This window comes from Passer montanus, unplaced genomic scaffold (genome assembly GCF_014805655.1).
Source record: "Passer montanus isolate IOZ18808 unplaced genomic scaffold, ASM1480565v1 scaffold6, whole genome shotgun sequence".
NCBI lineage: Eukaryota > Metazoa > Chordata > Aves > Passeriformes > Passeridae > Passer > Passer montanus.
The window spans coordinates 174,108-190,123 of NW_024371037.1; the positions used below are offsets into that span (position 1 = coordinate 174,108).

The 16,016-nt window shown below is 39.8% G+C and overlaps 1 protein-coding gene and 1 long non-coding RNA gene across 4 annotated transcripts; one reads left to right on the plus strand and one right to left on the minus strand.

Annotated features, from left to right (window-relative positions):
* Window positions 1-79: 79 nt before the first annotated feature.
* LOC120510661 lies at window positions 80-2,495 on the minus strand. The gene is made up of 2 exons (XR_005629544.1): window positions 2,087-2,495; window positions 80-862 (listed from the first exon to the last, which is right to left on the minus strand). It is a non-coding gene; the product is annotated as an uncharacterized LOC120510661 (long non-coding RNA).
* Window positions 2,496-5,869: 3,374 nt separating this feature from the next.
* GTSE1 (G2 and S-phase expressed 1) lies at window positions 5,870-15,927 on the plus strand. 3 transcript variants are annotated; one of them, XM_039726654.1, is made up of 11 exons: window positions 5,870-5,933; window positions 6,555-6,638; window positions 7,213-7,270; window positions 7,347-7,950; window positions 8,842-8,992; window positions 10,121-10,498; window positions 10,672-10,744; window positions 11,147-11,395; window positions 12,543-12,741; window positions 14,319-14,459; window positions 15,491-15,927. In XM_039726654.1, exons 2-11 carry the CDS (start codon window positions 6,560-6,562, stop codon window positions 15,572-15,574), a joined length of 2,016 nt encoding a protein of 671 aa, XP_039582588.1. In that variant the 5' UTR covers window positions 5,870-5,933; window positions 6,555-6,559; the 3' UTR covers window positions 15,575-15,927. The 3 variants fall into 3 exon arrangements, with proteins under 3 accessions (XP_039582588.1, XP_039582590.1, XP_039582589.1); XM_039726656.1 differs by having other exon boundaries at window positions 7,347-7,878; XM_039726655.1 differs by having other exon boundaries at window positions 5,918-6,040.
* The last annotated feature ends 89 nt before the right edge of the window (window positions 15,928-16,016 follow it).

A 16,016-nucleotide genomic window follows, 5' to 3' on the forward strand; every position in this document is an offset into this window, starting at 1 on the left:
AAGTGGTGGTTGCAGATAAATACATACAAGATGGAGACTGAGCCAGCTGGTTCTGTGACAAAGGATTCACAAAAGCAGCTTATTTCATCATTTTATTCCTGAGTTTACAAAGTCATTAACATAAATTAAAGAGAATGGATGCAAGTCCCATATAAACTTTCTTCAGCAATGCAGATGAGAATTTCACTTTCTCAGTGATCTTCCTTTGCCAACAGAATAGCTGGACTTGCTGATTATTTTTTCCTATCTTGTTGTGACACAGTAGATTATTTCCCTTCTTGCAGTGCATGTTTTACCATGGATTGGGACAGGCAAACTTAGCAGAGGTAGAGACTTAGCAAGTTCACAAATGGAAAGCTGGGATGGACATAAAAAATATTGACCAATAAAACAGAAGTTGAACTCTTCTTTCTAGAATATCATGCTTAAAGTTTCATATACATGAAGGCTGAGGGTAATATAAATGTGTACAGGTCAAACAGGTCTCTGTTATTCACAAAATTATGTTCTGTACATGGTTTGCTTCATAGATTTGCTTCCACAAGTAGCAAGCATTTAAGCAGTTTCAAGTAAACTGAAATACGCTGGGACCATTTTTTGTACCTCTTGAGTATGAATAATTGACACAAATACCTCTTTAAATATTTGACAATGAAAGTTCCAATATTGCTGCTATAAGGATGAGTCCTTTCTTGACCAGGCTCCCCAGAGTGCCACTAGAAGGATCATGATGATCACTGTGTAAAGGGTGTGGACTGTAACAAGATCATCTCCATGCTGGTGGTTGAACCCAGAGGTGCTGTGCCAGTTCTCACTTCTGTTTCCATTAGTTTTCTGTCTGTGAGCACGGAGAGAATGGATCCTGACATAACAAAAAGCAAGATCAAGGTTAAAAATTATTCTTCTTTATTAAGAGTTCCCTAGTGTTTGTGTAGTGTTTGTAATGAAATCCAGAGTGTGCATTGAATCATTGACTAGATTTGGGAAAGAGCTCTTCAGATTGTCTGGAGCTAATAAAATAGTTTCTATAATTGGAAATGCAAAACATTTACCAGCCATTTGGTATTTCTCTCCCACTGACAGGCACAGTGACTGGATATGGGCTTGTCAGAGGAAAAACAGTGTTCTTACTCCTCACTATTGATAACAGATCAGAGAAAAAATACACCCTTTCATTTTGCAATATTATGAAAGTGGCAGGGTTCAAATAAAAAATTACAGTTTTCAAAGCTTTAATGTATGGGGATAAGCACAGCATGTGATCTTCCCATCCTGTTCTGGCATGTTTTCTCTGCTTTGCAGAGGGGACTTGTGTCAAGGTTTTCATCAGGCAAAGATACCAGTCAGGAGTAACTACATAAAGCATATCTGCAGGATTCTCTGCAGTAACATTTGACATTGCTTTGTCACCTTTCCCAAAGGGTTTGAAACTAGAAGTATTCACCTATGGCAACAGACCTCCAGATCTTCACCAAAAATTGCCTGCTAAGCCCCAGTGCTAAGTCCTTGTTCCTGCTGCTTTTGCCTTTTTTAATTTAATTTTTTAAAGAGAAAAGAAGTGTTTAATGTGCACAATTACATCTGAACTGGAATGCCAGAAGGAGATTAACTAGCTTGTGATTTTCACATTCGTTAGGAAGGGTCTGAGATGGATTAGATGTATTGCAGGTCTGGTTCATACGTGTTCCTGCTGTTACTGTGACAGAAGAGTAGAGATTACCACAAATGTCAGCACAGACAGAGTTTATGAGTAAAAACAAACTTTAAACCACAAATTACATACTTAGGCACACTTGGAAGAGAGCTGTCAAAACTGATTTGTTAAAACTGAAAGACTAGGAAATTTAATCTCCAAAAGGGAATTAATCAATAAACCAGAAGTTCTGCCCTTGAGCTTTTACAGAAGGTAATTACAGAATTAGACATTTAACATTTTTATCAGGGCAATCTGTCATGTGTAGCTGCAAATCAAATAACACAGTTCATGATCATTTGGGAGCATCATGTGAAGACCACGAGAGGAATATTCTGGCAATAGTTTGCTTTTCTATTCCTACCTGAGGGGAATGCAGTATATGCAGCTTACCTTCTGCAAGCATTCATGGTGGCTGGGTGATTGAGTTCCCACTGCGTCAGATTTCTTCTTGCAGAGAGGAAAAAAGCTTATTCTCGTTTCGTTGCACAAAATGAGAAAATTTTCTCTCAGTACCAACAAAAAGAATCTTCTTTCCAAGCCCACCAACTTGACCAACAGTAATCTCAGAACATTTCTTATGTGTCAATGAAACCTCTCAAATTAATGGTTTCTAAAGCTGATTTTGACACAGTTCTTCAAGAAATTCCCTTGAGCAGTTCACAAGGCAAGTTATGAGTAATCCCAGTGACTGGCTTCTTTTAGCTGCTGGGATCTCTAGTTATAAACAGTAGCTCGCTGCTGAAGTGTTGCCAAATTTATAACAACACAAGTAATGCACAGATGGAGGGTGGTAGTGATGAAAAATGCAGGATGAGCTGTAACAGAATTACTTTCTATTAGATCACAAGCTATTTTGGGGTAAAACTTAGTTCCTTTCTACAACTGCAATTTGGTTTAAACTGCCTTGACTGAAATTTCAAGCCATGATCACTTACATATGCTGTAATACTCAAATATTTTTTATTAAAAAAGCAGAAGCTTTTCAAAAAAACTGACTTTTATAATATGATCACATTCAATAAGCAGTCAATAAGCAATATGTCACCACAAAAAATCCACATTTTGATATCCAGGGTTAGTAACAGTCATACATCCCATTATTCCGTGCCCACCTGGAGCCATTAATTACCAAGAGGCTGTGCCAATGCAGTTTCTCCCAAGCTGGGTCTTGCATGATCAGCTGGGTTAATGGTGGGTTTAATATAACCAATTCAATGCCCCTGTAATGATCTGTAGGGCTTGTAAACAAATAAATTTAAATTTGCAACTTATAAAGACAGACCAAAACCCTTCTTTCCCAAAACACTTTATTGCATCATCTTTAAAATAACTGTATTTCTCATTTTACTGTTACTTTCAGCTTATTATCACATATAATTGCTATTAAGACAAATCTGAACTTGTAGTTCTGCTGCATTTCTAAAGGCCTTTGCCTCTCCTTCACATATGTCCTGGTTACAGCATTTATGTTTTTATATAAATAAAACTGGTTCCTTTAGTTTTACTAAAACAACTAGTAATTTCCAAATATGTCCTGGAAGAATCACTTACACCCCAGAAAATTAAGACTGAGTTTGCGACTAAAACTGTGTCACTGGAACCAGTGAAGCTACCAAGGACAAAGATTCATTCTTCATTATTAGTAATATATTAAATATAGGAAAATAGAAATATTACAATGACTTGGAAGAAGGAATTCTGACATCAGTAAAGAATTACTGACTTGTATCAGTTGTAGTTTTTTCAGACCTGATCCTGAGAATACAGGCAGTTACGACCCTTGGATTTGGTTTTCTTAAATAACATAAACATGGATAGATGCAGCAATAAAAGCTGTATTCTGCTCCAGGAACACTCCCACTACAAAAGGCCTGCCAAGGGGGGCACTGCCCCAGCACTGCTCCCTGCACAGGTTTCTGCTCAGCACCTCAGCCTCAGTGGCAGCCTGCTTTTACTGTTCCACCTAGGGTTAGGGTCAGGCTCAGGGCTGAGAAAAGCACAAAGTTCAGGACTTCAGGGACATTGCAACTACAAAAGGCATGCAAACAGGAGCAATTCATGTCACCTCCCCACACTTGATGTCAATAGCTTTATTTCAGAATTTTCTTTATTTTTGACCATTGAATTTCTTGCCATTATAACCCTGCCCCAGTCTGTTTGTTTCACTTTTTTCGCTGACTTTGAGGTTTCATTTTCATTCATTTCAAAATCTCGCCATTTCAAACTGTGCCAATTCAAGTACCAAACAAGTACCAACAGTACCAAACAAGCAAGGTTTGGTCCCTTTCCCTGTGCTTCATATCGTCCCATTCCATTTTCATTTTTTTAGTTTGGTTCAGAAATTTCAACAATGAAATCTTGAAAACAGAGAAGAAAGTGTAACAAACACTCTAGAAGGGAAATGCAATATAAAATAAAATGCAATTAAAAAAAAAAAAAAGACAATTTGGGAATGCAGTGACTCCAACCAAATTGATTGGGATGAAGTGAGGTGCAGCAAAAAGGACTCAAAATTTCCAAAATTAAATTTACTAAAGTCCCAAAATCAGGGAATGAAGTCAAACAAAAAGACAAGAGAAGAAATTGATGAAATGAAACACTTAAAGAAAAAAAAAAATCTGCAACAAAGGGAAAACAATCAAATGGCATGGGATGACATGAAGTGCAGGGAAATGGATTACACCTTTCCAAAATTGAAACTGCAAGATTTCCTTTGAGGAAATGAAGAATTTACTTTTATAAAAGGAAATGAAGTCTTGAAAACAGAGAAAAAAGTGAAACAGACTAGGTAGGAATTATAATGACATGAAACTGAATAGAAAGAAGTCAAAGAAACCAATAAATTGAAATTGTTACATCCATAAGAGTAATTCAAGGAGCAATGAGGAAAACATCAAAGAGAACAGGTAGAAAATTCTGATGTAAAGTGCTGGAAGACAGAAACTTTAACAATGAGGACTGGCCTGTTTTACAAGCAACTAAGCTGGACAGTTCCCCATGCAAGTGACCACGGCCAGCCAGGAGGGACTGGGTCATTTCAAGGGAGGGAGAAGTGTGAGGTGAGCAGGTTAATACTCAGCAGAAACCCGTCCGTCCCAGCCATTTATTGTGCATATTTGCCAATATATAGGACACTTGCTATATACATACATACTGTCACATACATACTGCTTGTGGGGCTCCACGAAAGGTAAAAAAAATGACAAATGGTCAGCTGGAGAGAGGATTAGAGAGTATTTTATCTACATGAAAATCTGCAGGTTATGATTAACTATTCTTATTCAGCTGATAAATTCCAGCTGGTTGATTTAGTAATCTAAAAATACTTAGAACAGATTACATCACTGGAACTCGATTTCTCATACCATGCATGCATGAAGAGAAAACCCTAAGCACTGCACAGCATTAAATGTTGGAAGAAATGTGAAGAGTGGTGTTTTCCTAGTATTTTTATGAACATGGTTCTACTTTTAAAACTATTCTAACAGTCAGGCTGCTTTAATGGGACTGATAATAACAGTCTGTGGCTGGAACTGGCATCCATGGATCTCATTATTCCTTATGCCACTTTAGGATTAGATATATATCTCCTTCACAGAAGGGGACACCACAGAATCTGTTAGGCTGGAAAAGACCTCTGAGTGCAACCTCTGAACGCCACCCTGACAAATACACCTGGCACTGAGTGCCACATCCAGCCTTTCCTGGGACACCTCCGGGACAATGACTCCACCACCGCCCCGGGCACCCCATTCCGATGTCTAGCCATGCTTTCTGTGATTAAATTCCTCTTATGTCCAAGCTTCATTTCTAAAGTTAAGCCACCAGGACAACCACATCCAGCAAAGGTGTCACAGAAACCAAAGGAACGGGTGCGCAGGCCGCGCCGCAGCTGGCACGGCCTCATGCGAGACCTTCGGCAATGCCACACCCTGCTGAGGCACCACCGCGGCTATCGAGGCAGGCCAGGCAAGCCGGGCCGAGCAAGAACGGCCCGCGGGGGTGACACACCACGGCCAGAGCCGCGCCAGGGCCGAGGACGGCCGGAGCGGCCTGCGCAGCCCAGCCGTTGGGGGCCCTGCTAACTACAAATCCCAGAATGCACCGGAAACGCCCGTGTAGCCTTTCGAACCTGCCAATGAGGGCGCGCGGGGCGCGTCACGTGGGCGGGGCGCGCTTTCCAAGCCCGGGCGGGCGCGCGGCGCGGCTCGTGCGCGGTGGCCGTGAGGGGCGAGCGGTGAGCGCGGGGCGGCGGCGGCCGAGGAGGAACCGGCCGGGCCCCGGGGGCCTTTCCCCGTTTCCCGTCGGGGAAGGGGGGGGCGGACCTGTGCGAGCTCGGCTGAGGTGGGGCGGTCGGCGGGATGGTGAACTGTGTGGCACCCCATAAACCACCTTCTCGGTGGTGCCCAGCGACAGGATGAGTAGCAATACTAGATTGAGCTAATCCACAGGAAGCTTCATTTCAGCGTGAATAGGAGGGTGGCAGAACACCGGAATAGGCTGTCCGGGGAGGTCATGAAATCTCCCTCTCTGGAGATATTCCTCACCCCCTTGGAGGCATTCCTCCAGTCTGCTCCAGACTACACAGGCCCTATATATATGGGATTGATACATATATATATAGATATACATATCATGACCCTCTCTGGATATGGGGTTGGACTAGATGATCGTCAGAGGTCTCATCCAGCACTCACTGTTCTGTCATTCTGTGTGGCAGTCCCTAAATATGAGAGTCTTCAAAATGAATATTTACCTCCTCACTAATTCAGCAGTATCATCAACATATGTGACCCTGTTGTTCGGTTTTTTTGGGTTTTTTTAAACCTCTTGCATGTCTACTTCTATATTTTTCCAGGTACTATGGAAGAAAAAAAAGATATGTCAGTACATAGCCTGAGTCATTTGATGGAAGAAAAACTGGATATTTGCACAACCAGTGGTAGGTGGAGAACATGTGAAGTTATTCTCTGTGTGGTGTATCCCCTGTTGTAGGTTAGGCCAGCTCAGATCAGTAGCCATCGTCTGTCTGCTGTATATCTAATGTGTCTAATCTGAGCTCCTCCCTTGTCCATCAGCTGCTGATTTATTTAGGGTATATATAACTAATGAGGAAAGTGATCTTTTTCACTGGCTCCTGCTACTATTCTGTGGTAACCTGAAAAAGAAAAGCACTGATGGATGGAACAAATGCACTGTCACATAGCTCTAGATTACGTGTTCTCATTTATTTTGATTGGAGGCTGCTGATAAGCTGCATTCCATGTTGCTGTTACAGCTGCTTAGAAATTGCTATTAAGCTGTTTCACAATATTTGGGCATCTCACAATCATGATCATGTTCACAATTGTACCTTAAATTTCTTTGACCTAAAATACGTTTTCCTAAGTTTAATATTTTAAACTTGGTAGCTAAAGCTTTTTGCCAGCTGACATCACTCACTAAATTGTCAAAGCATAATGCAATGATTTTCATTGCAAATCCATGCTGTGACAGAATCGTTTTTATCGTTTCAGACTTTCCTCTTCTGACTGATGAAAAGTTTGATTTTGACCTTTCACTCTCTTCAACAAGGTAAGTTATGTAAGTCCTGTAAACCCTTCAGAATGGGTGCATGTAAGGTGCTGGGCTAAATTATTTTTCTTTGTAGTGGAAATGAAGATGAAGTTTTTGTTGGACCTGTGGGACACAAAGAAAGATGTATTGCTGCCAGTATTGAAGCAAAAAAGTCTGTGTCTGCTTTTGATGATAAACTCATGTGGAGCCCACTTCAAGGAGAGAAATTTGTGGAAATTTTCAAAGAAGCTCATTTGTTGGCACTGCAAATAGAGACTGGAAGCAAGGACCAGGAGACCAAAATAAGCCAATCAGAAGAACAGGAAAACAAGATTGTAGAAACATTTGTGGAGGACTCAAAGTCAAAGCTGAAGATACTGAGAAACAAAAACATAGAAGTAACTCCCAGGCCTGTTAAAAGGGACACATACTGTGTGCAGGATAGCCCGGCATGTCAGCTGCCACCTTGTTTCCAGAAGGCCTCTCATAAACTCCTGTCAGATGGCAAAGCACAAGCTCTTCCTGCTCCTCCTAACAGAAGCCCTGTTAAAATTTGTGTGTCTCCTACAAGAAATGCCAGTTTGCCCCTGTCAGAGGAGCAGGAAACTAAGGAAACAAATACAAAGGTAACTGGCAAACTGCCAATAGCAAAACCATCATCTGCTTCTGGAAAAAGCAATTTGTTGACAATTGACAAGGTAAGGTCAGGTTCTGGGCAACATTTTCTTCAAGTGAAGTCTGTGCTTTAGGAATATTTAACCTGTCTTTTATTTTCAAAAGCAAACTTTAATCTTCTGGTGCTTCTCTACCTCCTAAAATCATTAGTCAGAAAACATACAGAACAAAAAATGAGGGCAGGTGCTATGGTATAGTAACAATTTGGTTACTTGTCTATTATGACAGTATAGAGCATTTGCAAGTCAATTTCTTATCCTTTCTTTTGCAAGTAAATTTCTTTTTGCATTCTGGTTTTGTGAATACTATAATTCTTGGCTTCTCTTCTAACTGGTTTCTGACACTGCTGGGTTGCTGGTAAAATTACTACACTGCTACACTTCATGTGTAATTTTATACTTAATGTGTAAAAGTGGTTTTAATCCTTGTCCATGGGAATGTATCCTGGGATAGCAAGGAAATAGTTGTGTTAGGGACCTTGTGAGCACCAATCCCAGTCTTTTCATAGAATATCTTTTGGATTTTATTGCTTTTTCTAGCATAGGTTCTAGTATGTATTACAGATTTTACTGAAGATGTGGCAGGGACCTCTCAAGAACCATCACCTGTAGAAATAATAGGACTCTGACATTCTGGTGCTTGGGCTGACTCTTTTTGTTGTCTACTTCCTTTAAGTCCATACTTAGGTTTGTGGCAGGAATAAAATAGCTCTTTGCCTCCTAGATCTGATGTTTCACTTCTGTATAATAATCCAGACACAATGATCTGTCTCTAAGAAAATTCACTTCTTAAAATGTGATCTGAGTTAAAGAACTCCTCTAAAATTCACAAGTAAAAAGTAACAATACCAAGACCAGTAATGACAAAATAATGTGTTAAACAGGGCTTTCTTTTTTTTTTTTCTTTTGATTCAGCCTGGCTTAAGGAAGATGACATATCTGAAATGTCCTCGTGTTGCCAGTGGTCTCCCAAGGAAGGCTACATCATCATCATCTTCATCAACAGTTTCCAGCATGAACTCAAGTCTTAATTCAAGTTTACCAATTTCTCCTATAGGCATAAAAGGTAATTGCTCTTACTACAGATTTGTGTCACAAATAAATATTGAAATAGCTAAGCATTTTCTGGACTTTGGATTTGGAAATGTTTTAATGGTACTCAGTACATTCAAGCTCTAAGAAGTGTTTTGTATGGAGAATAAAAATTTCTAGGCTAGCCCAGTAAATCCCTGTGGACTAAAGATAAATGTTAGATATACATAATTTGTAGATTGACTAGATTCATACAAACCTGATGCCTACATGTGAGCATCTGACAGAGCTAGAAAGGAATCAATGCTCCAGGAATTCTTTCCTTTATGCATGACCTCCTCTATTAGAGCCAAGAACATGAGCTTCTGAATGCTCTGAGCTTGTCTGACTGGAATTAAAAAACAAAACACCAAAACAACTGAAATTTGGAAAGAAGATGGGAGGCATTATTCCATGGGTCTGTAAGGGTAAATAAAGGATGAGCTTTTCTCATGGGAAAAACACCTTTAGGGAGATAACACAGCCAAGAGACTTGTACTGTGTTGAGACCATGCATTTAACCATTTTGGTAAGCCTCAAAGGACAGGAAAATAGTCTCTTAGAAGTACTGACAGATGTGAGGGCTACAGTTCTTGTGCATCTATCAAAACACCAAGTTTGAGCCAATTTTTATTTTGTACCTTCTTTCTGGGAGATTAATAACTATTATTAAAACTTAGTATGAACTATTTTATGCAATAGAACTGTCTAAGCAAGATTCATCCTGTTAATGAAAGTAACCTGCAGGCTAAAAGTAAGAACTTCACAGAAATTTAGCATTTATTTAGAAATAGTTTAGCCTGTGGTGTTAATCAGTGTAACTCCAACTGACCTCTTTGAAAGGCTGCTGAAGGGAACAGGGCCAGCTCTGCTGGGAGTCAGTGCTGGAAGTAATTTGAATCTGCAACCTGTTCTGGCATTCCTTGAAGAATATTCTTTCACTTGGTTGCAGTAATTCAGGAATTTGATGAGAAGACTATAAAATAAAATTGCCAAAGAATTTGAGGAATAAATTTTCAGTAGTTGTGTATATTCTCCTTAAACTTGAACTGTTTTTCTTTCCTGTGTTAGTGTAATTATTCTGCCTAGTCAAAACCTATAGGAGTACAACTTTCTATTTCAGGAAAATCAAACATGTCATCAAAAGCTGGTGTGAGTGGCTCTAAGGTTTCCTCTAGCACAAGCAGGCTGGCCCTTGTCAGACCTACCACAGTGTCATCTCTGCAGGCTGCCAATACTGAGAAATCCAGGAAGCAAGTGAGATCAGCTAGTACTCCCAAAATACCTAGTGCCATAAGCCTGGCTAAATCTTCAGCTTCTGCAGCATCATCTGAGGCTGCAGGCAGTGGAATTCGGAGACCAAGCTCTGTTTCCAGCCTGCAGCAGCTATGTCAACAGAATAAAGATGGGAGTTCAACAAAAGGAAGCCTGTGTCCAAAGCCCAAGGCCAGAGTTTTGTCTGTTTCTACAAGTCAGACTAAGGCTCCTGTGAAGACTCAAGGTAAGCACATACTTTGTATGACCTGTCTTCTACTTTGGTTATTAAAAGTAAATGTTGCCCTGAAGGCTTGTTACTTGTTTCATTACACTTCTGTCCACATTTAACTGAAAGATAACTGCTATAAAAGAAATAAATATGAATCTGATAGCAATTAACAAAAACTTTCTCTTTAGATGCAACACCAAGCAAGTTGGCACCAAAAGCAACACCATCTCTTGGATTAACATTTTGTGGCACACCTGGAAGGTAGGGCTTCACTGAAAATCAAATGCACTGAGGCATCCTTAGCATGCAACATGGTTGGGTGTCACAAGTCTTTGAGAAGTTCTAACTTCATTGTCCCTTGAGACTGCCAAGTTAGACATGTTGATGCCTGTTGGAACTGATTTAAACAAATCAAAACCCCAAACTAAACCAAATAACCCTCCCACTCTATTCAGAAGAGGTTTCTTTGCAGTGCTAAACAGACTAAAATAGTTAATAAAAGAATTCTGGTTGAGTAAAGCCCTTACTATGCTGTGATTATCAACCTTAAGGTGACTACTGTTCCCTTACTGACCAAAGGGAAATGGATTTCTGATGTTTGGTAGAAGAGTATTATTCAAACAGTTTCTAGAAGGTATTGGCTAAGGCGTGTTCCTCTCCTAGTGCCATGGCAGTCAGCACTCCTCTGAAAGCCTCAGAAGATAAGGCCTTCCAGAGCTTTTGTTTTCCTGAGAAGTCTGCCCCCATGACTCCGGCCAGCGTGCGGCGGTCTGGCCTGCCTACACCTGTGCGCCGGATCTCGGGGTTCCCAGCAGTGACTCCTAGGACTGTTCCAAGAATGCCAACTTCTCCACGTGCTGCATCTCTTCGGCAGAGCTTCAGCTTTTCTACCAAAAAGACTTTCACAGCTGGGTAAGACAGAGATCTCCATGTATGAAATGAAATCTCCATGTTTTACATGAGTATTGTAGGCAAACTGCCTCTTAGTGAACTCAAGTGATGACTCATGGGTTTCAAGGGCCTCTGTTAATGGTAGAATAAACCATTTGAGCATAGAAAAGCTGTGTAGGCCTAATAAAAACTTATGACTTGTAACTGGTAAAATGGTATAAGCCATACTGAGGTGAGGCAATATCTAACACTAAAGAATTACAGCTTTAATAGGAAATTGTATTTCTTGAACAAGGTAAAAATTTAAGACTTGTGTCTGATGCTCTGGTGTTGTTTGGCTGTTGCCTTCTGATGAAGAGAAATAGCTGATTAAAATGCATATTACTTTTAACTTTTGTTTTATGTTGTTGCCAGTTGTCCATAAAATGACACTTTCTAAAGCACCAGTCAAAAAGTCAAGGATTTTGTTGACTTGAACATTATTTTCTGAGTAGTTTTACTTATGTTTTAATTACCTTTTTTTTTTCCCCTGTGGAAGTGGTGTTGCCTTCTTCATATTATCCACCCAGCATCTTCTGATAAGAGCCGTGTATGTGTATGCAGGCTTGTTTTGTGGCTGGTGGAGAGGAGCTGTATTACAGTAGGAATCATTCATGGCTAAAAAACTGTGTCATGTTACTTAGGCCAAATGTCTCAAATAGTGTTTCCTCTGAAGGAAACAATTATTCTGTCTACAGTGACTTTATCATAGTAATCAGATTGCAGCCCCTGGTCCTCCAGCCAGTGTCAGTGCTTTCTTTCAGCAGGGACTGAAGTTGTCTGCTTAGTGATACACAAAATCAATGCCTCTTTGCTAGCTGTTCCAAGTTTAGAAAAAAACAACTTCACACAAGGTATTTCTGTCTAGGCTGGATGGAAATGTCAAGTAAGATTAAATTCTTCATCATCCCTTCTTTTTTTTCATGAGTAGGCTATACTTTTTCTGTGGAGTGAAGTATTTTGTATTTTGTGGGTAACTAGCATTTATTTGGATAAAAATATGGGAAGCCTTTTGGTCATTAAAGCTTGGGGTAAAAAAGGAGACAATGAGGTTAGATATTGGCTTTTCTGTCTTTAGTAGTTAATGCTGATTAAAGAACTCAATTATCTCTGTTGCTTTTTTCCCTAGCTCTAAACAGAAACAAGAGAGTAAGACACAGACATCTTCAGAAGATGACACGTCTCCTCCAGCTGTGTTACCTCTTGTACTTAACTTCTCACCAGAGAAAACTGCTACAGAAGGAGCAGAAAATGCATTAAAAGAGGCAGAAGTACAAAATGAGCTGGCTAGAATACAAAATGAGGTGGCTGAAGAGAAACAACCTGAGGTAAGAAATGACAATATATTTTCCTACAAAACTAAGTGCTTGAGATATTTCAAGATAAGGGATAAGTAGGGAAACCACTTCAGTATACATGAAGTTAAAATATGTTAGAATAATGAAATAATAAAATATTTTGAGTTGGAAGGGACCTATCAGAACCATCAAGTCCAGCTCCTGGCTCTGCACAGGGCACTCCAGGAATCCTACTAAACACTTCGATAACTCTGTCAGGCTGGTACTGTGACCACTTCCCTGGAGAGCCTGTTCCAGTGCCCAACCACCTTCTGAGTGAAAAACCTGATCTAAACCTCCCCTGACTCAGCTTCATGATGTTTCCTTGAGTCCTGTCACTGATCATGAGAATGAAGAGATTGGTACCTGCGCCTCTGCTTCCCCTGGTGAGGATGTTCAAGACCACAATAAGGTCTTCCCTCATCACCTCTTCTCCAGGTTGAACAGACCAAGTGCCCTCAGCTGCTCCTGGTAAGGCTTCCCCTCCAGGCCCATCACCATCCTTGCTGCCTTCCTCTAGATGCTCTCAAATAGCTCAATGTCTTTTTTTATGTTGTGGTGCCCAACTGGCTGTAACCATGTGCACCCTCTAGTGCCTATATTTAGCACTGAACATCATATGTTCCGTATTTCCATTGTGCTCCCATCTCAAATGCTCTGTCAAGTACTTGCAGATTGTATATTTAATTTCCACTTTTGGAAGAGTACTGTGAAATCCTTGTAGCTTCAGTTAGAAAAGTAACATTGCAGGGCAGTTTGTGTTGCAGTCATAAAGCTCCTCCAGGGATCAGAAACACCCTCCAAACCCAAAACACTGCTGTAGCTATAAATTCAGTCACGTAAAAGGAGCACAAATCTGCATACAGTGAGGGAGGATTAAACCCCAAAGTCCATCTAACAGTACACTTCAGTGTCAAGTAATTCCTTCAGTGAACACTTCCCCTCTCTCAGGAATGTAGTGGTTTCATGTTGAAAGCTGGCACTCCACAGGCATTAAGAAGAAAGGACTAAAGTTTTTGTTCTGAAATATTAAACTGACAAAGTGGCTATTGATTTACATACACTGAGGTTTGGAATAATGTGGATTAATTACTTGATGTTAATTTATCAGTATGTTCCTTGTTAGCTTACTTGATGGTGTGTGTGTTTCAGAACTGCTTAGTCCATGTTTGGGGTAGTTAAACTGGACAAAAGGATAACTAGAGGGTGAAGCTGTAGAGAATAGTTTATATGGCTAAATAACATTGTACAGTAATTGTAGTTAAATCATTTAAGTACTAAGAGGGTTACTAATCTTCTGTTTTAAACTTAACTATACTTTTAAGTGAAAAACTGTTTTATGCCCCAAGGGATCTCTTTTGCTTTGCCTTAATGCATTTTCCCTGTGATGCTAGCCAGAGTAGAAGCTGAGGATTTTACACTGTGCAATTAACCCTGCATGAAAGATACCAAGCTGTAAATTAAGCCTGATCTGTGATTATTAAAGATGTATAAGCTAAATTGATTGCCTTAATGTATATGAAGGTAACTTGCTGAACAGGGGAGAAAACCTCAATTTTTTTTTAAAGGCTTTACTGCTAGATATTGGAGCAGAAGAATCCCTCCCACACACTTCTGAATGTGAAAGTAGACCTTTGATTGACCTTTCCAATACTCCTGAAGTGAGTAAGATTACTTCTGCAAAGCCTGTGTTATCTGGGCAGATAAAGGTAAGCTTTATTCAACTCATCTGGTGCAAGTTATGTTAGCAGAAAAATGTCACCTGTCTTCAGAGCAGTTCCACAATACTATAGGAATTATTTAATATTAGCTCAATATGATAGATGTAATTAGGTGCTCTTAACAGAATATGTTTAAAAACAATGTGTTCTGAACTAGAGCTCAGTAAGCAATCTGCACTATGATAGATGTAATTAGGTGCTCTTAAGAGAATATCATGTTTAAAAACAATGTGTTCTGAACTAGAGCTCAGTGAGCAATCTGCAAATCGGAGAAGGAGGATGCAGAAAGAACTTGGTTCTTAAAGCAGTTGTCATAGAATAAAACTGTTCTGAAGCAGGAAGTGAATGTTGTCTTGAGCAGAGTTGGTATGCTTATTCTTGTTTGACCTTTCTTGCACATTTTCACTTCTTGGCAACAGCTCATTTTAATCAAAAAAAGAAGGGATCCCTCTCCTGTTTAGCTCCTCTCCAAATCCTCTCCTTAGTTGGAAGATGTGTGCTGTTTGAATCTGCTCTAAATTTTCCAAGCATTTTTGTACATTAGGGGCTTGAAGGTAGATGCCTTTAGATCATTGTCAGATGAGTACTGGTGACAGTGAGGATGCAGCCTTTGACAAAAGGTGTAGTTGGGCTCTGTTGAGTACCAGGCCTTTCAGATTTTGTCAGGAGTATTGCAGAACTCTGACTTTGGGGTGCACGTTCAGAGGAGTTCAGAAGTGGTGTGTCCTGTCTGGATGGCACTGTCACTACAATATGCACAGTACTGAAACTTAGAAAAGGCTTTGAGGTTTTTAAGTATGGACAATAACCTCCTTTTGAGAAGCTTGTGCTTGTCCAAGAATGAGCGTGTTTTTAAAAACCTGAATACAAAAGCTTGAGTGTGGTGTTTCTGTATTTGTCCTCTAGATACTAATAAGAACCCTAAACAAGAAAGGTACTTGAGAATAATAGAGATCATAGCTGCTAGTAGCTATGCACAACAGTTGAATATTAGCTAAATTTTTCTGGTTTTCTTTCAGCTAATTGATTTGAGTTCTCCTCTTATCACTCTGAGCCCTGATGTTAACAAAGAAAATCTGGATTCCCCTCTACTGAAGTTCTGAATTTGAACTGAAATGAAGAATTCTTAGCAACTGTGATCTTTGAAGTGGTTTTGGTGTTATTCCTCATTCGTGTAACTTTTTGAAGGTGGCTGTAGATTGTCTGATGAACTGCATTAACAAGATAGAATTCTAACACTCTTGATACAGTCACTCTCATAATGGTTTTGTTCATGGATGTGCTGCAATGGATGTATTTAAACTATGTTACTCTAAGGCAAAAAAATTGGAATTGTAATTCCAGTTTCTGAATTGGAAGCCTGTCTCCTTACTTCTTACCGATTGTCATTTGATTCCTCTATGTACAACAAAGTTCTAATTTAAAATAAATAATTGTTTGCTAAACCTGTACAAAATAACTTTTTATTGCATGCTTTGTGTGGACTTTTCTAGTGTTTCACTAACAAATGCTAATATGTAGGTTAAAAACTAGTGGACTTCAGGG